Source organism: Armigeres subalbatus, chromosome 1 (genome assembly GCF_024139115.2).
Source record: "Armigeres subalbatus isolate Guangzhou_Male chromosome 1, GZ_Asu_2, whole genome shotgun sequence".
Classification (NCBI taxonomy): Eukaryota; Metazoa; Arthropoda; class Insecta; order Diptera; family Culicidae; genus Armigeres; species Armigeres subalbatus.
In genome coordinates this window covers 211113597-211130379 of record NC_085139.1, presented here as the reverse complement: position 1 = coordinate 211130379, position 16783 = coordinate 211113597, and the positions used below count along the sequence as shown (strand labels likewise).

At 54.5% G+C, this 16783-nt stretch overlaps 1 protein-coding gene and 2 non-coding genes across 3 annotated transcripts; 2 read left to right on the top strand and 1 right to left on the bottom strand.

Annotated features, from left to right (window-relative positions):
• Nucleotides 1-1466: 1466 nt before the first annotated feature.
• On the top strand, nt 1467-2135 carry LOC134210487 (secreted protein C-like; the record flags this gene model as incomplete). The annotated part of the gene is made up of 1 exon (XM_062686535.1): nt 1467-2135. A coding segment is annotated over one exon (669 nt), but the record flags the coding sequence as incomplete, so codon positions are not given.
• A 12085-nt stretch (nt 2136-14220) lies between these two features.
• Trnag-gcc (transfer RNA glycine (anticodon GCC)) lies at nt 14221-14291 on the bottom strand. Its single transcript has one exon. It is a non-coding gene; the product is annotated as a tRNA-Gly (tRNA).
• Nucleotides 14292-16080: 1789 nt separating this feature from the next.
• Trnat-agu (transfer RNA threonine (anticodon AGU)) lies at nt 16081-16154 on the top strand. Its single transcript has one exon. It is a non-coding gene; the product is annotated as a tRNA-Thr (tRNA).
• Nucleotides 16155-16783: the final 629 nt, after the last annotated feature.

The window sequence follows — 16783 nt, the reverse complement described above, 5'->3', positions numbered from 1 at the left end:
TGCAAGCAAGAAGGGTGACGTATCGAATTGGGATCATTTTCTTTGTGTTTGGGCACTTCGCTCGGAATCAACCTTGGGGCTAGATACCTTTAGCGCCGGCTGAGTTCAGAACGGTACGGTCCTTTGTCCAGAAAAAGACACACTCGCCTGTGCTGCCCGGTGAAAGATGCGGAGCTGAGGGAAGGTTTTCCTTTCTCAAAGTAAACCACCATTTTCCACAACCGCCGAAGGTTGGGCGAAACCCGAAGGGGATGCTTTTCGTTTGTACGGGTCATTAAATAATGTAGAAAGACAAATAGAGCTTTAATAATGGATTCGATGGTGGTTTTCGTTGACATGCGACAGGACATGAAGTGAACCCACTGCAGTCCGGTGACATGTAAAGCCCATTCTTCAACCTGATCTTGATGCTAGTGGGTTTTGATTGGCATACTTTTATAAAGGACGCACATATATTAATCAATGAGTTGAGGAACTTTCAAGGAGAATGTCATTTGAACTTGATGTGTTTGAAATTGATACAAAATAAATAATAGTTAATTGCAGATGTAAGTTTAGTTTCTACGCTTGTTTCATTCCGTTGAGTTGTTGAGATCGTGTAGACCTAAACTTCCCAAACAATAAAGTTTAGTTTCAAATTAAATAACCACCATTAATTCTCAAGTGAGCAGGAAAAATTGCAGTTCAGTTTAAAACAAAATGCATTCACAGGTGCTTAAGCTTTGTGCTGAGAACATTTCAACTCTTTTCTATTAAACTAAGTTGATAAATATCAGTCGATATTAATTAAGGTTCCCCTAAACGTTTACATTCTAAGGAATCGATGAAACAATATTTGAATTAAATAATATACGTCCAAATCGCTAAGTATTTCCGTCAAGTGAAAAAAGGCAATTCAGATATACCTGTGCCACGATTGAAATTTTATCGGCTGTGACGTGACAGATGAATATCGGCCTAAGTGGGTGTGAGCTTATTTTAAGCAATGATAGTTCTCCTGAGTTACTTCAGGAAATTCTCCAAATGTTCCTCCATATATTGCTCCGAAAGTTCCTTCAGAAATTGCTCCAATAGTTCCTCCAGGAGGAACTCCAAGAACTCTCAAAGTTACTAATTTATCCTGAAACTCCTCCGGAAGTTCCTTCAGAAACTACTTCTGAAGTTCCTCCGGGAACTCCTCCGGAAGTTCCTCCGGGAACTCCTCCGGAAGTTCCTCCGGGAACTCCTCCGGAAGTTCCTCCGGGAACTCCTCCGGAAGTTCCTCCGGGAACTCCTCCGGAAGTTCCTCCAGGAACTCCTCCGGAAGTTCCTCCGGGAACTCCTCCGGAAGTTCCTCCGGGAACTCCTCCGGAAGTTCCTCCGGGAACTCCTCCGGAAGTTCCTCCGGGAACTCCTCCGGAAGTTCCTCCGGGAACTCCTCCGGAAGTTCCTCCGGGAACTCCTCCGGAAGTTCCTCCGGGAACTCCTCCGGAAGTTCCTCCGGGAACTCCTCCGGAAGTTCCTCCGGGAACTCCTCCGGAAGTTCCTCCGAGAACTCCTCCGGAAGTTCCTCCGGGAACTCCTCCGGAAGTTCCTCCGGGAACTCCTCCGGAAGTTCCTCCGGGAGCTCCTCCGGAAGTTCCTCCGGGAGCTCCTCCGGAAGTTCCTCCGGGAGCTCCTCCGGAAGTTCCTCCGGGAGCTCCTCCGGAAGTTCCTCCGGGAGCTCCTCCGGAAGTTCCTCCGGGAGCTCCTCCGGAAGTTCCTCCGGGAGCTCCTCCGGAAGTTCCTCCGGGAGCTCCTCCGGAAGTTCCTCCGGGAGCTCCTCCGGAAGTTCCTCCGGGAGCTCCTCCGGAAGTTCCTCCGGGAGCTCCTCCGGAAGTTCCTCCGGGAGCTCCTCCGGAAGTTCCTCCGGGAGCTCCTCCGGAAGTTCCTCCGGGAGCTCCTCCGGAAGTTCCTCCGGGAGCTCCTCCGGGAGCTCCTCCGGAAGTTCCTCCGGGAGCTCCTCCGGAAGTTCCTCCGGGAGCTCCTCCGGAAGTTCCTCCGGGAGCTCCTCCGGAAGTTCCTCCGGGAGCTCCTCCGGAAGTTCCTCCGGGAGCTCCTCCGGAAGTTCCTCCGGGAGCTCCTCCGGAAGTTCCTCCGGGAGCTCCTCCGGAAGTTCCTCCGGGAGCTCCTCCGGGAGCTCCTCCGGAAGTTCCTCCGGGAACTCCTCCGGAAGTTCCTCCGGGAACTCCTCCGGAAGTTCCTCCGGGAACTCCTCCGGAAGTTCCTCCGGGAACTCCTCCGTGAACTCCTCCGGAAGTTCCTCCGGGAACTCCTCCGGAAGTTCCTCCAGAACTCCTCCCGACGTTCCTCCGTGAACTCCTCCGGAAGTTCCTCCGGGAACTCCTCCGGAAGTTCCTCCGGGAACTCCTCCGGAAGTTCCTCCGGAACTCCTCCGGAAGTTCCTCCGGGAACTCCTCCGGAAGTTCCTCCGGGAACTCCTCCGAAGTTCCTCCAGGAACTCCTCCGGAAGTTCCTCCGGGAACTCCTCCGGAAGTTCCTCCGGGAACTCCTCCGGAAGTTCCTCCGAACTCCTCCGGAAGTTCCTCCGGGAACTCCTCCGGAAGTTCCTCCGGGAACTCCTCCGGAAGTTCCTCCGGGAACTCCTCCGAAGTTCCTCCGGGAACCCCTCCGGAAGCTCCTCCGCGAACTCCTCCGGAAGTTCCTCCCGGGAACTCCTCCGGAAGTTCCTCCAGGAACTCCTCCGGAAGTTCCTCCGTGAACTCCTCCGGAAGTTCCTCCGGGAACTCCTCCGGAAGTTCCTCCGGGAACTCCTCCGGAAGTTCCTCCGGGAACTCCTCCGGAAGTTCCTCCGGGAACTCCTCCGGAAGCTCCTCCGGGAACTCCTCCGGAAGTTCCTCCGGGAACTCCTCCGGAAGTTCCTCCGGGAACTCCTCCGGAAGTTCCTCCGGGAACTCCTCCGGAAGTTCCTCCGGGAACTCCTCCGGAAGTTCCTCCGGGAACTCCTCCGGAAGTTCCTCCGGGAACTCCTCCGGAAGTTCCTCCGGGAACTCCTCCGGAAGTTCCTCCGGGAACTCCTCCGGAAGTTCCTCCGGGAACTCCTCCGGAAGTTCCTCCGGGAACTCCTCCGGAAGTTCCTCCGGGAACTCCTCCGGAAGTTCCTCCGGGAACTCCTCCGGAAGTTCCTCCGGAAGTTCCTCCGGGAGCTCCTCCGGAAGTTCCTCCGGGAGCTCCTCCGGAAGTTCCTCCGGGAGCTCCTCCGGAAGTTCCTCCGGGAGCTCCTCCGGAAGTTCCTCCGGGAGCTCCTCCGGAAGTTCCTCCGGGAGCTCCTCCGGAAGTTCCTCCGGGAGCTCCTCCGGAAGTTCCTCCGGGAACTCCTCCGGAAGTTCCTCCGGGAACTCCTCCGGAAGTTCCTCCGGAGCTCCTCCGGAAGTTCCTCAGGAGCTCCTCCGGAAGTTCCTCCGAAGCTCCTCCGGAAGTTCCTCCGAGCTCCTCCGGAAGTTCCTCCGGAGCTCCTCCGGAAGTTCCTCCAGCTCCTCCGAAGTTCCTCCGGGAGCTCCTCCGGAAGTTCCTCCGAGCTCCTCCGGAAGTTCCTCCAGGAGCTCCTCCGGAAGTTCCTCCGGGAGCTCCTCCGGAAGTTCCTCCGGGAGCTCCTCCGGAAGTTCCTCCGAACTCCTCCGGAAGTTCCTCCGGGAACTCCTCCGGAAGTTCCTCCGGGAACTCCTCCGGAAGTTCCTCCAGGAACTCCTCCGGAAGTTCCTCCGAACTCCTCCGGAAGTTCCTCCGGGAACTCCTCCGAAGTTCCTCCAGGAACTCCTCCGAAGTTCCTCCGAACTCCTCCGAAGTTCCTCCGGGAACTCCTCCGGAAGTTCCTCCGAACTCCTCCGAAGTTCCTCCGGGAACTCCTCCGAAGTTCCTCCGGGAACTCCTCCGAAGTTCCTCCGGGAACTCCTCCGGAAGTTCCTCCGAACTCCTCCGGAAGTTCCTCCGAACTCCTCCGAAGTTCCTCCGGGAACTCCTCCGGAAGTTCCTCCGGGAACTCCTCCGGAAGTTCCTCCGGGAACTCCTCCGGAAGTTCCTCCGGGAACTCCTCCGGAAGTTCCTCCGAACTCCTCCGGAAGTTCCTCCGAACTCCTCCAGTTCCTCCGGAACTCCTCCAGTTCCTCCGGGAGCTCCTCTGGAAGTTCCTCCGGGAGCTCCTCTGGAACTTCCTCCGGTAGCTCCTCTGGAAGTTCCTCCGGGAGCTCCTCCGGAAGTTCCTCCAAGAGCTCCTCCGGAAGTTCCTCCAGCAGCTTCTCCGGGAGCTCCTCTGGGAGCTCTTCAGAAAGTTCCTCCGGGAGCTCCTTCGGAAGTTCCTGCGGAAGCTCCTCCGGGAGCTCCTCCGGAAGCTCCTCCGGGAGCTCCTCCGGGAGTTCCTCTGGAAGTTCCTCCTGAAGTTCCTCCTGAAGTTCCTCCGGAAGTTCCTCCAGTAGTTCTTTCCGAAGTTCCTTCTGGAGTCCCTCCGAAAGTTCCTCCAGGAGTTCTTCCGGAAGTTCCTCCGAAGCCTCCGGAAGTTCCTCCAGGAACTCCTCCGAAGTTCCTCCGGGAACTCCTCCGAGTTCCTCCTGAACTCCTCCGGAAGTTCCTCCGGGAACTCCTCCGGAAGTTCCTCCTCCTCCGGAAGTTCCTCCGGGAACTCCTCCGGAAGTTCCTCCAGGAACTCCTCCGAAGTTCCTCCGGGAACTCCTCCGAAGTTCCTCCGAACTCCTCCGAAGTTCCTCCGAACTCCTCCGGAAGTTCCTCCTCCGTTCCTCCGAACTCCTCCGGAAGTTCCTCCGAACTCCTCCGGAAGTTCCTCCGGGAACTCCTCCGGAGTTCCTCCTCCGGAACTCAGGAACTCCTCCGAAGTCCTCCGGAAGTTCCTCCGAACTTCCTCCTCCTCCGAAGTTCCTCCGGAACTCCTCCGAAGAACTCCTCCAGTTCCTCCGAACTCCTCCGAAGTTCCTCCGGGAACTCCTCCGGAAGTTCCTCCGGGAACTCCTCCGGAAGTTCCTCCGGGAACTCCTCCGGAAGTTCCTCCGGGAACTCCTCCGGAAGTTCCTCCGGGAACTCCTCCGGAAGTTCCTCCGGGAACTCCTCCGGAAGTTCCTCCGGGAACTCCTCCGGAAGTTCCTCCAGGAACTCCTCCGAGTTCCTCCGGGAACTCCTCCGGAAGTTCCTCCGGGAACTCCTCCAGTTCCTCCAGGAAGCTCCTCCGAGTTCCTCCGGGAACTCCTCCGGAGTTCCTCCGGGAACTCCTCCGGAAGTTCCTCCAGGAACTCCTCCGAAGTTCCTCCAGGCTCCTCCGGAAGTTCCTCCGGGAACTCCTCCGGAAGTTCCTCCGGGAACTCCTCCGGAAGTTCCTCCAGCCTCCTCCGGAAGTTCCTCCAGGGAACTCCTCCGGAAGTTCCTCCGGGAAGCTCCTCCGAGTTCCTCCGGGAGCTCCTCCGGAAGTTCCTCCGGAGCTCCTCCGGAAGTTCCTCCGGGAGCTCCTCCGAAGTTCCTCCGGGAGCTCCTCCGGAAGTTCCTCCGGGAGCTCCTCCGGAAGTTCCTCCGAGCTCCTCCGGAAGTTCCTCCTCCAGTTCCTCCAGGAGCTCCTCCGGAAGTCCTCCAGGAAGTTCCTCCGGGCTCCTCCGGAAGTTCCTCCTCCGAAGTTCCTCCGGGAACTCCTCCGGAAGTTCCTCCGGGAACTCCTCCGGAAGTTCCTCCAGGAACTCCTCCGAAGTCCGAACTCCTCCGGAAGTTCCTCCGAACTCCTCCGGAAGTTCCTCCGGGAACTCCTCCGGAAGTTCCTCCGGGAACTCCTCCGGAAGTTCCTCCGAACTCCTCCGAAGTTCCTCCGGGAACTCCTCCGGAAGTTCCTCCAGGAACTCCTCCGGAAGTTCCTCCGGGAACTCCTCCGGAAGTTCCTCCGAACTCCTCCGGAAGTTCCTCCGGGAACTCCTCCGGAAGTTCCTCCGGGAACTCCTCCGGAAGTTCCTCCGAACTCCTCCGAAGTTCCTCCGGGAACTCCTCCGGAAGTTCCTCCGGGAACTCCTCCGGAAGTTCCTCCGGGAACTCCTCCGGAAGTTCCTCCGGGAACTCCTCCGGAAGTTCCTCCGGGAACTCCTCCGGAAGTTCCTCCGAACTCCTCCGGAAGTTCCTCCGGGAACTCCTCGGAAGTTCCTCCGGGAACTCCTCCGGAAGTTCCTCCGGGAACTCCTCCGGAAGTTCCTCAGGAACTCCTCCGGAAGTTCCTCCGGGAACTCCTCCGGAAGTTCCTCCGGGAACCCCTCCGGAAGTTCCTCCAGGAACTCCTCCGGAGTTCCTCCGGGAACTCCTCCGGAAGTTCCTCCAGGAACTCCTCCGGAAGTTCCTCTCAGGAACTCCTCCGGAAGTTCCTCCGGGAACTCCTCCGGAAGTTCCTCCGGGAACTCCTCCGGAAGTTCCTCCGGGAACTCCTCCGGAAGTTCCTCCAGGAACTCCTCCGGAAGTTCCTCCAGGAACTCCTCCGGAAGTTCCTCCAGGAACTCCTCCGGAAGTTCCTCCGAGCTCCTCCGGAAGTTCCTCCGAGGAACTCCTCCGGAAGTTCCTCCGAACTCCTCCGGAAGTTCCTCCAGGAACTCCTCCGGAAGTTCCTCCAGGAACTCCTCCGGAAGTTCCTCCGGGAACTCCTCCGGAAGTTCCTCAGGAACTCCTCCGGAAGTTCCTCCCGGACTCCCTCCGGAAGTTCCCCCAGGGAACTCCTCCGGAAGTTCCTCCGGGAACTCCTCCGAAGTTCCTCCAGGAACTCCTCCGGAAGTTCCTCCAGGAGCTCCTCCGGAAGTTCCTCCGGGAGCTCCTCCGAAGTTCCTCCAGGAGCTCCTCCGGAAGTTCCTCCAGGAGCTCCTCCGAGTTCCTCCGGAGCTCCTCCGGAAGTTCCTCCGGAGCTCCGAGCTCCTCCGAAGTTCCTCCGGGAGATCCTCAGGAAGTTCCTCCGGGAACTCCTCCGGAAGTTCCTCCGGGAGCTCCTCCGGAAGTTCCTCCGGGAGCTCCTCCGGAAGTTCCCCCGGGAGCTCCTCCGGAAGTTCCCCCGGGAGCTCCTCCGGAAGTTCCTCCGGGAGCTCCTCCGGAAGTTCCTCCGGGAACTCCTCCGGAAGTTTCTCCGGGAACTCCTCCTGAAGTTCCTCCGGGAACTCCTCCGGAAGTTCCTCCGGGAACTCCTCCGGAAGTTCCTCCGGGAACTCCTCCGGAAGTTCCTCCGGGAACTCCTCCAGAAGTTCCTCCGGGAACTCCTCCGGAAGTTCCTCCGGGAACTCCTCCGGAAGTTCCTCCGAACTCCTCCGGAAGTTCCTCCGGGAACTCCTCCGAAGTTCCTCCGGGAACTCCTCCGGAAGTTCCTCCGGGAACTCCTCCGGAAGTTCCTCCGGGAACTCCTCCGGAAGTTCCTCCGAACTCCTCCGAAGTTCCTCCGGGAACTCCTCCGAAGTTCCTCCGAACTCCTCCGGAAGTTCCTCCGGGAACTCCTCCGAAGTTCCTCCGGGAACTCCTCCGGAAGTTCCTCCGAACTCCTCCGAAGTTCCTCCAGGAACTCCTCCGGAAGTTCCTCCGGGAACTCCTCCGGAAGTTCCTCCGGGAACTCCTCCGAAGTTCCTCCGGGAACTCCTCCGAAGTTCCTCCGGGAACTCCTCCGAAGTTCCTCCGAACTCCTCCGGAAGTTCCTCCGAACTCCTCCGAAGTTCCTCCGGGAACTCCTCCGGAAGTTCCTCCGGGAACTCCTCCGAAGTTCCTCCGAACTCCTCCGAAGTTCCTCCGAACTCCTCCGAACTCCTCCGGAAGTTCCTCCGGGAACTCCTCCGGAAGTTCCTCCGAAGTTCCTCCGGGAACTCCTCCGAAGTTCCTCCGGGAACTCCTCCGGAAGTTCCTCCAGGAACTCCTCCGAAGTTCCTCCGGGAACTCCTCCGGAAGTTCCTCCAGACTCCTCCGAAGTTCCTCCAACTCCTCCGGAAGTTCCTCCGAACCTCCGGAAGTTCCTCCTCCGAACTCCTCCGAAGTTCCTCCGGGAACTCCTCCGAGTTCCTCCGAACTCCTCCGAAGTTCCTCCGGGAACTCCTCCAGTTCCTCCGAACTCCTCCGTTCCTCCAGGAACTCCTCCGGAAGTTCCTCCGAACTCCTCCTCCGAAGTTCCTCCGGGAACCTCCGAAGTTCCTCCTGAACTCCTCCGGAAGTTCCTCCAGGAACTCCTCCGGAAGTTCCTCCGGGAACTCCTCCGAAGTTCCTCCGAACTCCTCCGGAAGTTCCTCCGAACTCCTCCGAAGTTCCTCCAGAACTCCTCCGGAAGTTCCTCCGGGAACTCCTCCGGAAGTTCCTCCAGGAACTCCTCCGGAAGTTCCTCCGAACTCCTCCGGAAGTTCCTCCGGGAACTCCTCCGAAGTTCCTGAACTCCTCCGGAAGTTCCTCCGGAACTCCTCCGAAGTTCCTCCGAACCTCCGAAGTTCCTCAGGAACTCCTCCGAAGTTCCTGAACTCCTCCGAGTTCCTCCGGGAACTCCTCCGGAAGTTCCTCCGGGAACTCCTCCGGAAGTTCCTCCGGAACTCCTCCGGAAGTTCCTCCGGGAACTCCTCCAAGTTCCTCCAGGAACTCCTCCGGAAGTTCCTCCGGGAACTCCTCCGAAGTTCCTCCAGGAACTCCTCCGAAGTTCCTCCGGGAACTCCTCCGGAAGTTCCTCCGGGAACTCCTCCGGAAGTTCCTCCAGGAACTCCTCCGGAAGTTCCTCCGGGAACTCCTCCGAGTTCCTCAGGAACTCCTCGGAAGTTCCTCCAGGAACTCCTCCGGACGTTCCTCCGGGAACTCCTCCGGAAGTTCCTCCTGGAACTCCTCCGGAAGTTCCTCCGGGAACTCCTCCGGAAGTTCCTCCGGGAGCTCCTCCGGAAGTTCCTCCGGGAGCTCCTCCGAAGTTCCTGAGCTCCTCCAGTTCCTCCGGGAACTCCTCCGGAAGTTCCTCCTGGAACTCCTCCGAGTTCCTCCGGGAACTCCTCCTGGAGTTCCTCCGAAGTTCCTCCGAGCTCCGGAAGTTCTCCACTCCTCCGGAAGTTCCTCCGGGAACTCCTCCGGAAGTTCCTCCGAACTCCTCCGGAAGTTCCTCCTGAACTCCTCCGGAAGTTCCTCCGGAACTCCTCCGGAAGTTCCTCCGGGAACTCCTCCGGAAGTTCCTCCGAAGCTCCTCCGAAGTTCCTCCGAACTCCTCCGGAAGTTCCTCCGGGAACTCCTCCGGAAGTTCCTCCGAACTCCTCCGGAAGTTCCTCCGGGAACTCCTCCGGAAGTTCCTCCGGGAACTCCTCCGGAAGTTCCTCCGGGAACTCCTCCGAAGTTCCTCCGGGAACTCCTCCGGAAGTTCCTCCTGGAACTCCTCCGGAAGTTCCTCCGGGAACTCCTCCGAAGTTCCTCCTGAACTCCTCCGGAAGTTCCTCCGAACTCCTCCGGAAGTTCCTCCGAACTCCTCCGAAGTTCCTCCGGGAACTCCTCCGGAAGTTCCTCCAGGAACTCCTCCGAAGTTCCTCCGGGAACTCCTCCGGAAGTTCCTCCGAACTCCTCCGGAAGTTCCTCCAGGAACTCCTCCGAAGTTCCTCCGGGAACTCCTCCGGAAGTTCCTCCGGGAACTCCTCCGAAGTTCCTCCGGGAACTCCTCCGAAGTTCCTCCGGGAACTCCTCCGAAGTTCCTCCGAACTCCTCCGGAAGTTCCTCCGGGAACTCCTCCGGAAGTTCCTCCAGGAACTCCTCCGGAAGTTCCTCCGGGAACTCCTCCGGAAGTTCCTCCGAACTCCTCCGGAAGTTCCTCCGGGAACTCCTCCGAAGTTCCTCCGGGAACTCCTCCGAAGTTCCTCCGAACTCCTCCGAAGTTCCTCGGGAACTCCTCCGAAGTTCCTCCGGGAACTCCTCCGGAAGTTCCTCCAGGAACTCCTCCGGTTCCTCCGAACTCCTCCGAAGTTCCTCCGAACTCCTCCGGAAGTTCCTCCGGGAACCTCCTCCGAAGTTCCTCCGGAACTCCTCCGAAGTTCCTCCGGGAACTCCTCCGAAGTTCCCCGAACTCCTCCGGAAGTTCCCCAGGAACTCCTCCGAAGTTCCTCCGGGAACTCCTCCGGAAGTTCCTCCGAACTCCTCCGGAACTTCCCCGAACTCCTCGGAACTTCCCCGAACTCCTCCGGAACTTCCCCAGGAACTCCTCCGGAAGTTCCCGAACCTCCGAACTTCCCCGAACTCCTCGGAACTTCCCCGAACTCCTGAACTTCCCCGAACTCCTCCGGAAGTTCCCCCGGAACTCCTCCGGAAGTTCCCCAGAACTCCTCCAAGTTGAACTCCTCGGAAGTTCCCCAGGAACTCCTCGAGTTCCCGAACTCCGAAGTTCCTCCGGAAGTTCTCCAGTTCCTCCGAACTCCTCCGGAAGTTCCTCCAGGAACTCCTCCGAAGTTCCTCCGGGAGCTCCTCCAGTTCCTCCGGGAGCTCCTCCGAAGTTCCTCCGGAGCTCCTCCAGTTCCTCCGAGCTCCTCCGGAAGTTCCTCCGGGAGCTCCTCCGGAAGTTCCTCCAGTTCCTCCGAGCTCCTCCGGAAGTTCCTCCAGGAGCTCCTCCGGAGCTCCTCCGGAAGTTCCTCCAGGAGCTCCTCCGGAACTTCCTCCAGGAGCTCCTCCGAAGTTCCTCCGGGAGCTCCTCCGGAAGTTCCTCCAGCTCCTCCGGAAGTTCCTCCGGAGCTCCTCCGGAAGTTCCTCCAGGAGCTCCTCCGGAAGTTCCTCCGGGAGCTCCTCCGGAAGTTCCTCCTGGCTCCTCCGGAAGTTCCTCCGAGCTCCTCCGGAAGTTCCTCCGGGAACTCCTCCGGAAGTTCCTCCGGGAATTCCTCCGGAAGTTCCTCCGCAAGTTCCTCCGGGAACTCCTCCGCAAGTTCCTCCGGGAACTCCTCTGGAAGTTCCTCCGGGAACTCCTCTGGAAGTTCCTCCGGGAACTCCTCTGGAAGTTCCTCCGGGAACTCCTCAGGGAATTCCTCCGGGATCTCCTCCGAAAGTTCCTCCGGGAACTCCTCTGGAAGTTCCTACGGGAACTCCTCTGGAAGTTCCTACGGGAACTCCTCTGGAAGTTCCTCCGGGAACTCCTCCGGAAGTCCTTCCGGAAGTTCCTTCGGGAACTCCTTCGGAAGTTCCTTCGGGAACTCCTTCGGAAGTTCCTTCGGGAACTCCTTCGGAAGTTCCTCCGGGAACTCCTCCGGAAGTTCCTCCGGGAACTCCTCCGAAGTTCCTCCGGGAACTCCTCCGAAGTTCCTCCGGGAACTCCTCCGGAAGTTCCTCCGGGAACTCCTCCGAAGTTCCTCCAGGAACTCCTCCGGAAGTTCCTCCGGGAACTCCTCCGAAGTTCCTCCGGGAACTCCTCCGGAAGTTCCTCCGGGAACTCCTCCGGAAGTTCCTCCGAACTCCTCCGGAAGTTCCTCCGGGAACTCCTCCGGAAGTTCCTCCAGGAACTCCTCCGAAGTTCCTCCGAACTCCTCCGGAAGTTCCTCCGAACTCCTCCGGAAGTTCCTCCGGGAACTCCTCCGGAAGTTCCTCCGAACTCCTCCGGAAGTTCCTCCGAGAACTCCTCCGGAAGTTCCTCCGGGAACTCCTCCGGAAGTTCCTCCGGGAACTCCTCCGGCGGATCCGCGGCGAGCTGCGCCGGAAGTTCCTCCGGGAACTCCTCCGGAAGTTCCTCCGGGAACTCCTCCGGAAGTTCCTCCGGGAACTCCTCCGGAAGTTCCTCCAGGAACTCCTCCGGAAGTTCCTCCGGGAACTCCTCCGGAAGTTCCTCCGGGAACTCCTCCGGAAGTTCCTCCGGGAACTCCTCCGGAAGTTCCTCCGGGAACTCCTCCGGAAGTTCCTCCGGGAACTCCTCCGGAAGTTCCTCCGGGAACTCCTCCGGAAGTTCCTCCGGGAACTCTTCCGGAAGTTCTCCCGGGAACTCCTCCGGAAGTTCCCCCGGGAACTCCTCCGGAAGTTCCCCCGGGAACTCCTCCGGAAGTTCCCCCGGGAACTCCTCCGGAAGTTCCCCCGGGAACTCCTCCGGAAGTTCCCCCGGGAACTCCTCCGGAAGTTCCCCCGGGAACTCCTCCGGAAGTTCCCCCGGGAACTCCTCCGGAAGTTCCTCCGGGAACTCCTCCGGAAGTTCCTCCGGGAACTCCTCCGGAAGTTCCTCCGGGAACTCCTCCGGAAGTTCCTCCGGCAACTCCTCCGGAAGTTCCTCCGGGAATTCCTCCGGAAGTTCCTCCGAACTCCTCCGGAAGTTCCTCCAGAACTCCTCCGGAAGTTCCTCCGGGAACTCCTCCGGAAGTTCCTCCGAACTCCTCCGGAAGTTCCCCCGGGGACCCCTCCGGAACTTCCCCCCGGGACTCCTCCGGAACTTCCCTGAACTCCTCCGAACTTCCCCTGAACTCCTCCGAACTTCCCCAGGAACTCCTCCGAACTTCCCCTGAACTCCTCCGAACTTCCCCTGAACTCCTCCGAACTTCCCCTGAACTGCTCCGGAACTTCCCCCGGGAACTCCTCCGGAACTTCCCCCGGGAACTCCTCCGGAACTTCCCCCGGGAACTCCTCCGGAACTTCCCCCGGGAACTCCTCCGGAACTTCCCCCGGGAGCTCCTCCGGAAGTTCCCCCGGGAACTCCTCCGGAAGTTCCCCCGGGAACTCCTCCGGAAGTTCCCCCGGGAACTCCTCCGGAAGTTCCTCCGGGAACTCCTCCGGAAGGTCCTCCGGGAACACCTCCGGAAGGTCCTTCGGGAACTCCTCCGGAAGTTCCTCAGGGAACTCCTCCGGAGGTTCCTCAGGGAACTCCTCCGGAGGTTCATCAGGGAACTCCTCCGGAGGTTCCTCAGGGAACTCCTCCGGAAGTTCCTCCGGGAACTCCTCCGGAAGTTCCTCCGGGAACTCCTTCCATTTTAGTCCTCCGTGAACTCCTCCGGAGGTTCATCTGGGAGCTTTTCTGGGAGTTTCTCCAGGAACTCTCCCGGAGAACCGTTTATGAATACCTCCGGAAATGTGTTCAGGAATGGGAACTGGGAACTCTCCCAGAAATTCTACCTCTAAGTTCTCCAGAAATTACCCTGCGAGTTCCTCCCGAAGTTCTTTAAAGAATACTAGATATATTACTTCGCAAACTCTATACAATTTTTTTTTAGAACTCTTCAGATATTTCCACTGAATTCCTTCCGAAATTCGCATGGGATTCCCATTCAGGATTTCTTCCAGGAAATCCTTCAGAAATTCTCCCAGAGATATTTATTGAAATTTTATTGCGAATTGCTGTAGAAAAGCTTACGCACTGACACTAAGTCAGCTGATCATGGATGTTCAATGTATATTGACGATTAAAGGTTGCATGAAGAAGAAGAAGTCGAAGGATGATATTAGAAAAATATTGCACGGAGAAGCATTTTTTTTCAAACTCTCCTCAAAAATTCTAGAAGAGATTTTATTAAAAACGGAAAGCAGTACGGGATTGGACTTTTCTTATACTGTGTATCAAGTATGTTATCATAAAATAAAATTTGAAATCGAAAAATTGCGTTTATTATGCAGTAGAAGGTAATTATATTTATCGGTTGCTGGTTCCCAGTTATTAAATAAATAAAGTGCTCATTAACGGTCGAAATAAAATTGATGATTAATTTTCAGTATTTTGTTTGGCTGTATAGACGAATCCAAGTAAAAATAAGAAGAAGACACACGACGGTGTTAACTTTGACAGATCCTACAGGACAGCACAGGGAGATCATTTTAAAATGCTTATAATAAATTCTAGACAAAATGTAATTAAAATCTGATTGATGTATGATACGGAAAAAGTTCCGAACTGTATAATAGATACATTTTTGGAAAATATTCAAAAAATGAGATAAGCTTCCTGATATGTAATTCAGAACCTTTTCCGTACCGTACATCAATCAGATTTTAATTACATTTTGTCTAGAATTTATTAGAAGCATTTTAAAATGATCTCTCTATGCTGCCCTGTAGGATCTGTCAAAGTTAACACCGTCGTGTGTCTTCTTCTTATTTTTACTTGGATTCGTCTATTCTAGTTAACTGTCAAATGAAATGCTGAATTCCAGCAAATCAATGAATTGCTGATTACCGTTCAGCAATTCTAATTGCTAGATGATGGAGATAACATTTGGTGTGTAGTTTTAGGATGTTTTTAATATAAAACCAAAAACTAGAGTTAGGACGTGAGGGGTTACATTAAAAAATAGATGCATCGGCCGGGAATCGAACCCGGGCCGCCCGCGTGGCAGGCGAGCATTCTACCACTGAACCACCGATGCTTATATCTTTACAATGCCATGACGACATTTCATTCTATGAAATTACAATTTTTTTCCAATAATAATCTGAAAAATAAAAGTAAATAAATTTGAAGAAAAGCCTAATTACATATCTAACAAATCCATTCGATTCGATTTACTGTTTTTCCCATCACATAGAGGTAGTCATATAGGTAGATTATAATGGTTATCAATGTGTGTAACGAGCGGATATATTTAAGATTTTACGAAGTAGATACGGAAAATGCTGGACCAAAGACTAGGTAAACCCTGTTCACCAAAGAAAAACTACATTCATTCAAAGAAGCAAACAGCTCGCTTTAAAATAGTACATTCACTGTGCCGCGAACATGTTCCCCTATTCCCTTCTATGACTATCCGTGGTGGTGGTGGTGTTTGGCTATCAAACGAAAATGACATCGCTGCTGCGATGCCGACACAGATTGCCCGAAATCGAGAGTTATTGATTTATGACACTTTGCCACATTTCCACATTCCGTAAGATAATTAATTAATCTAAATGAGCTTTTTTCCTTCTCTATTCCGTTGGAACGACGACCATTGCTCCGTAACCTCGCGAACAAAATTTCATCGATGTGTTCTACATGAGCGATATGGATGGTTTGTCGCTGTGGCACAGTGGCGGCTATGAGAAAACGGTTAGACATTTTTTTTGTAAATTGACGAAAATTTTGTAACAGGAACCCATCTATATCTTTCGCTAAGTTTAAAGACAAGTGAATTATTTAACGCAGTTGAATTCAATTGACCTGCCAAAAGTGATAGTTGTTCAACTTGCTTCCAAGTAAGTTGAATGGGAGTGACGAGATTCAAGTCCAGTGAATTGATCAAATCGAAATTGTATACTGCTTCCGGTCACCGTGCACCGTCTAATGAAGAGCAAGCATTTTATTTTCGGACTGCTTTATGGATTAGAATTAATAAAGTTAACAGAGGCACTTTTGTTCTCACGTAAAGGCGAGGGCATTCGTGCGGAGTGTGTTTGTGTGTGGCTCTGCTCTCGGCTATGCGTGGATGGTTTCGTTGCCGTTTACGACATGTCAAAGTGGCAGTAAATGAGCTCTTTTTCGAGTGTTGTAAAGCAATGATAATATCAATATTTTTCGTTGCCTCTTGCTTCACGTACGATTAGCGTTGATATCGATAGACGACTATGCCTATGTAGGTACATGCTGCCGTTGCGAAGGGAAGTGACCGAATGTTTACGCGGAACATAAGCCCTCGCTCTAGGAACTGCAGTCAAATTTTATGGATCTCTTTTGTAGGCGGAACAAAACGAAGCGTATTTCAAAATAAATCACGACAAATTTTGAATTGTTTGGTCGTGATTCTTCCAAGCGAACTGTACAAATTAATAACAAAATCAGCACAGATAAAAATATGTTGTGATTTTAAGTGTATTTTCATGCACATATTTGGAGCATGCAAATAAACGTAACATTCAATCGATCTCACTATTCGTTTAAATCGAAATAAATTTAAACGGTGCTTGCTTGTAAAATTCAATCAAATTTAATTGAATATCGAATGTTAATTCGATTGATGGGGTAACCTGCAGTTTTACACGTCGTTGAATTTTCAAAATTATTTGCAGTGAGAGGTTGCTTGTGCACGAAGAATTTAATATGATTTGTGTTCTGTTGTTCAACAGAACGTTTGGGCATCTGGATATTATAATTTCATTTCATCAACCACATGCACTAGATTACAGCAAAACATGATTTCCTTGAATGCACAAAATTATATCATAATATTCGTATTACAACATGGCGCCGTGGCTTAGTTGGTTAAAGCGCCTGTCTAGTAAACAGGAGATCGTGAGTTCGAATCTCGCCGGAGCCTGCGTTGAATGCTTCTTTTTACCACACCTTCTTTCACAGGTCGTGTTTCAGCGCCAATGACGCATTTTTTTTCAATTATAAATAAGGTAGCAGGAGGTAATGCTAGCCAAGAGTGTAACATTGGCTCATCACGCAAACTACCAAACAACGGCTTCTGTCATGGATGGAATGAAGGGTGCAACTACCATCCTAGCCCACATAATTACGACTACAACGATGGTGTGGAACGATGATGGCCATGCTTACATTTCAAAGGTGTCAAAAAGACCTCCTGTGCATCTCAAATCCAGCGCTATGCCAGCTGTTCAACCGAACAAGTCAGGGCAGATTTATGACATCGTAAGAATCAACTCAAGACAAAATTTTCAAAACGACTTATCTGCTTTTGTAAACAAAGATTCAAACGACTATTTGACGAATCTGATAGCTCTCCCACGCAAACCAACATCATCAACAGGTAGCGGAATCCTTCCCCTGCCTATTGATAGTGTTGGTTTGCGTGAGAGAGCTATCAGATTCGTCAAATCGTCGTTTGAATCTTTGTTTACAAAAGCAGATAAGTCATTTTGAAAATTTTGTCTTGAACTGTTGGTGTCACCAAATACGGTCATCGGACCGAAGGATTAGCTC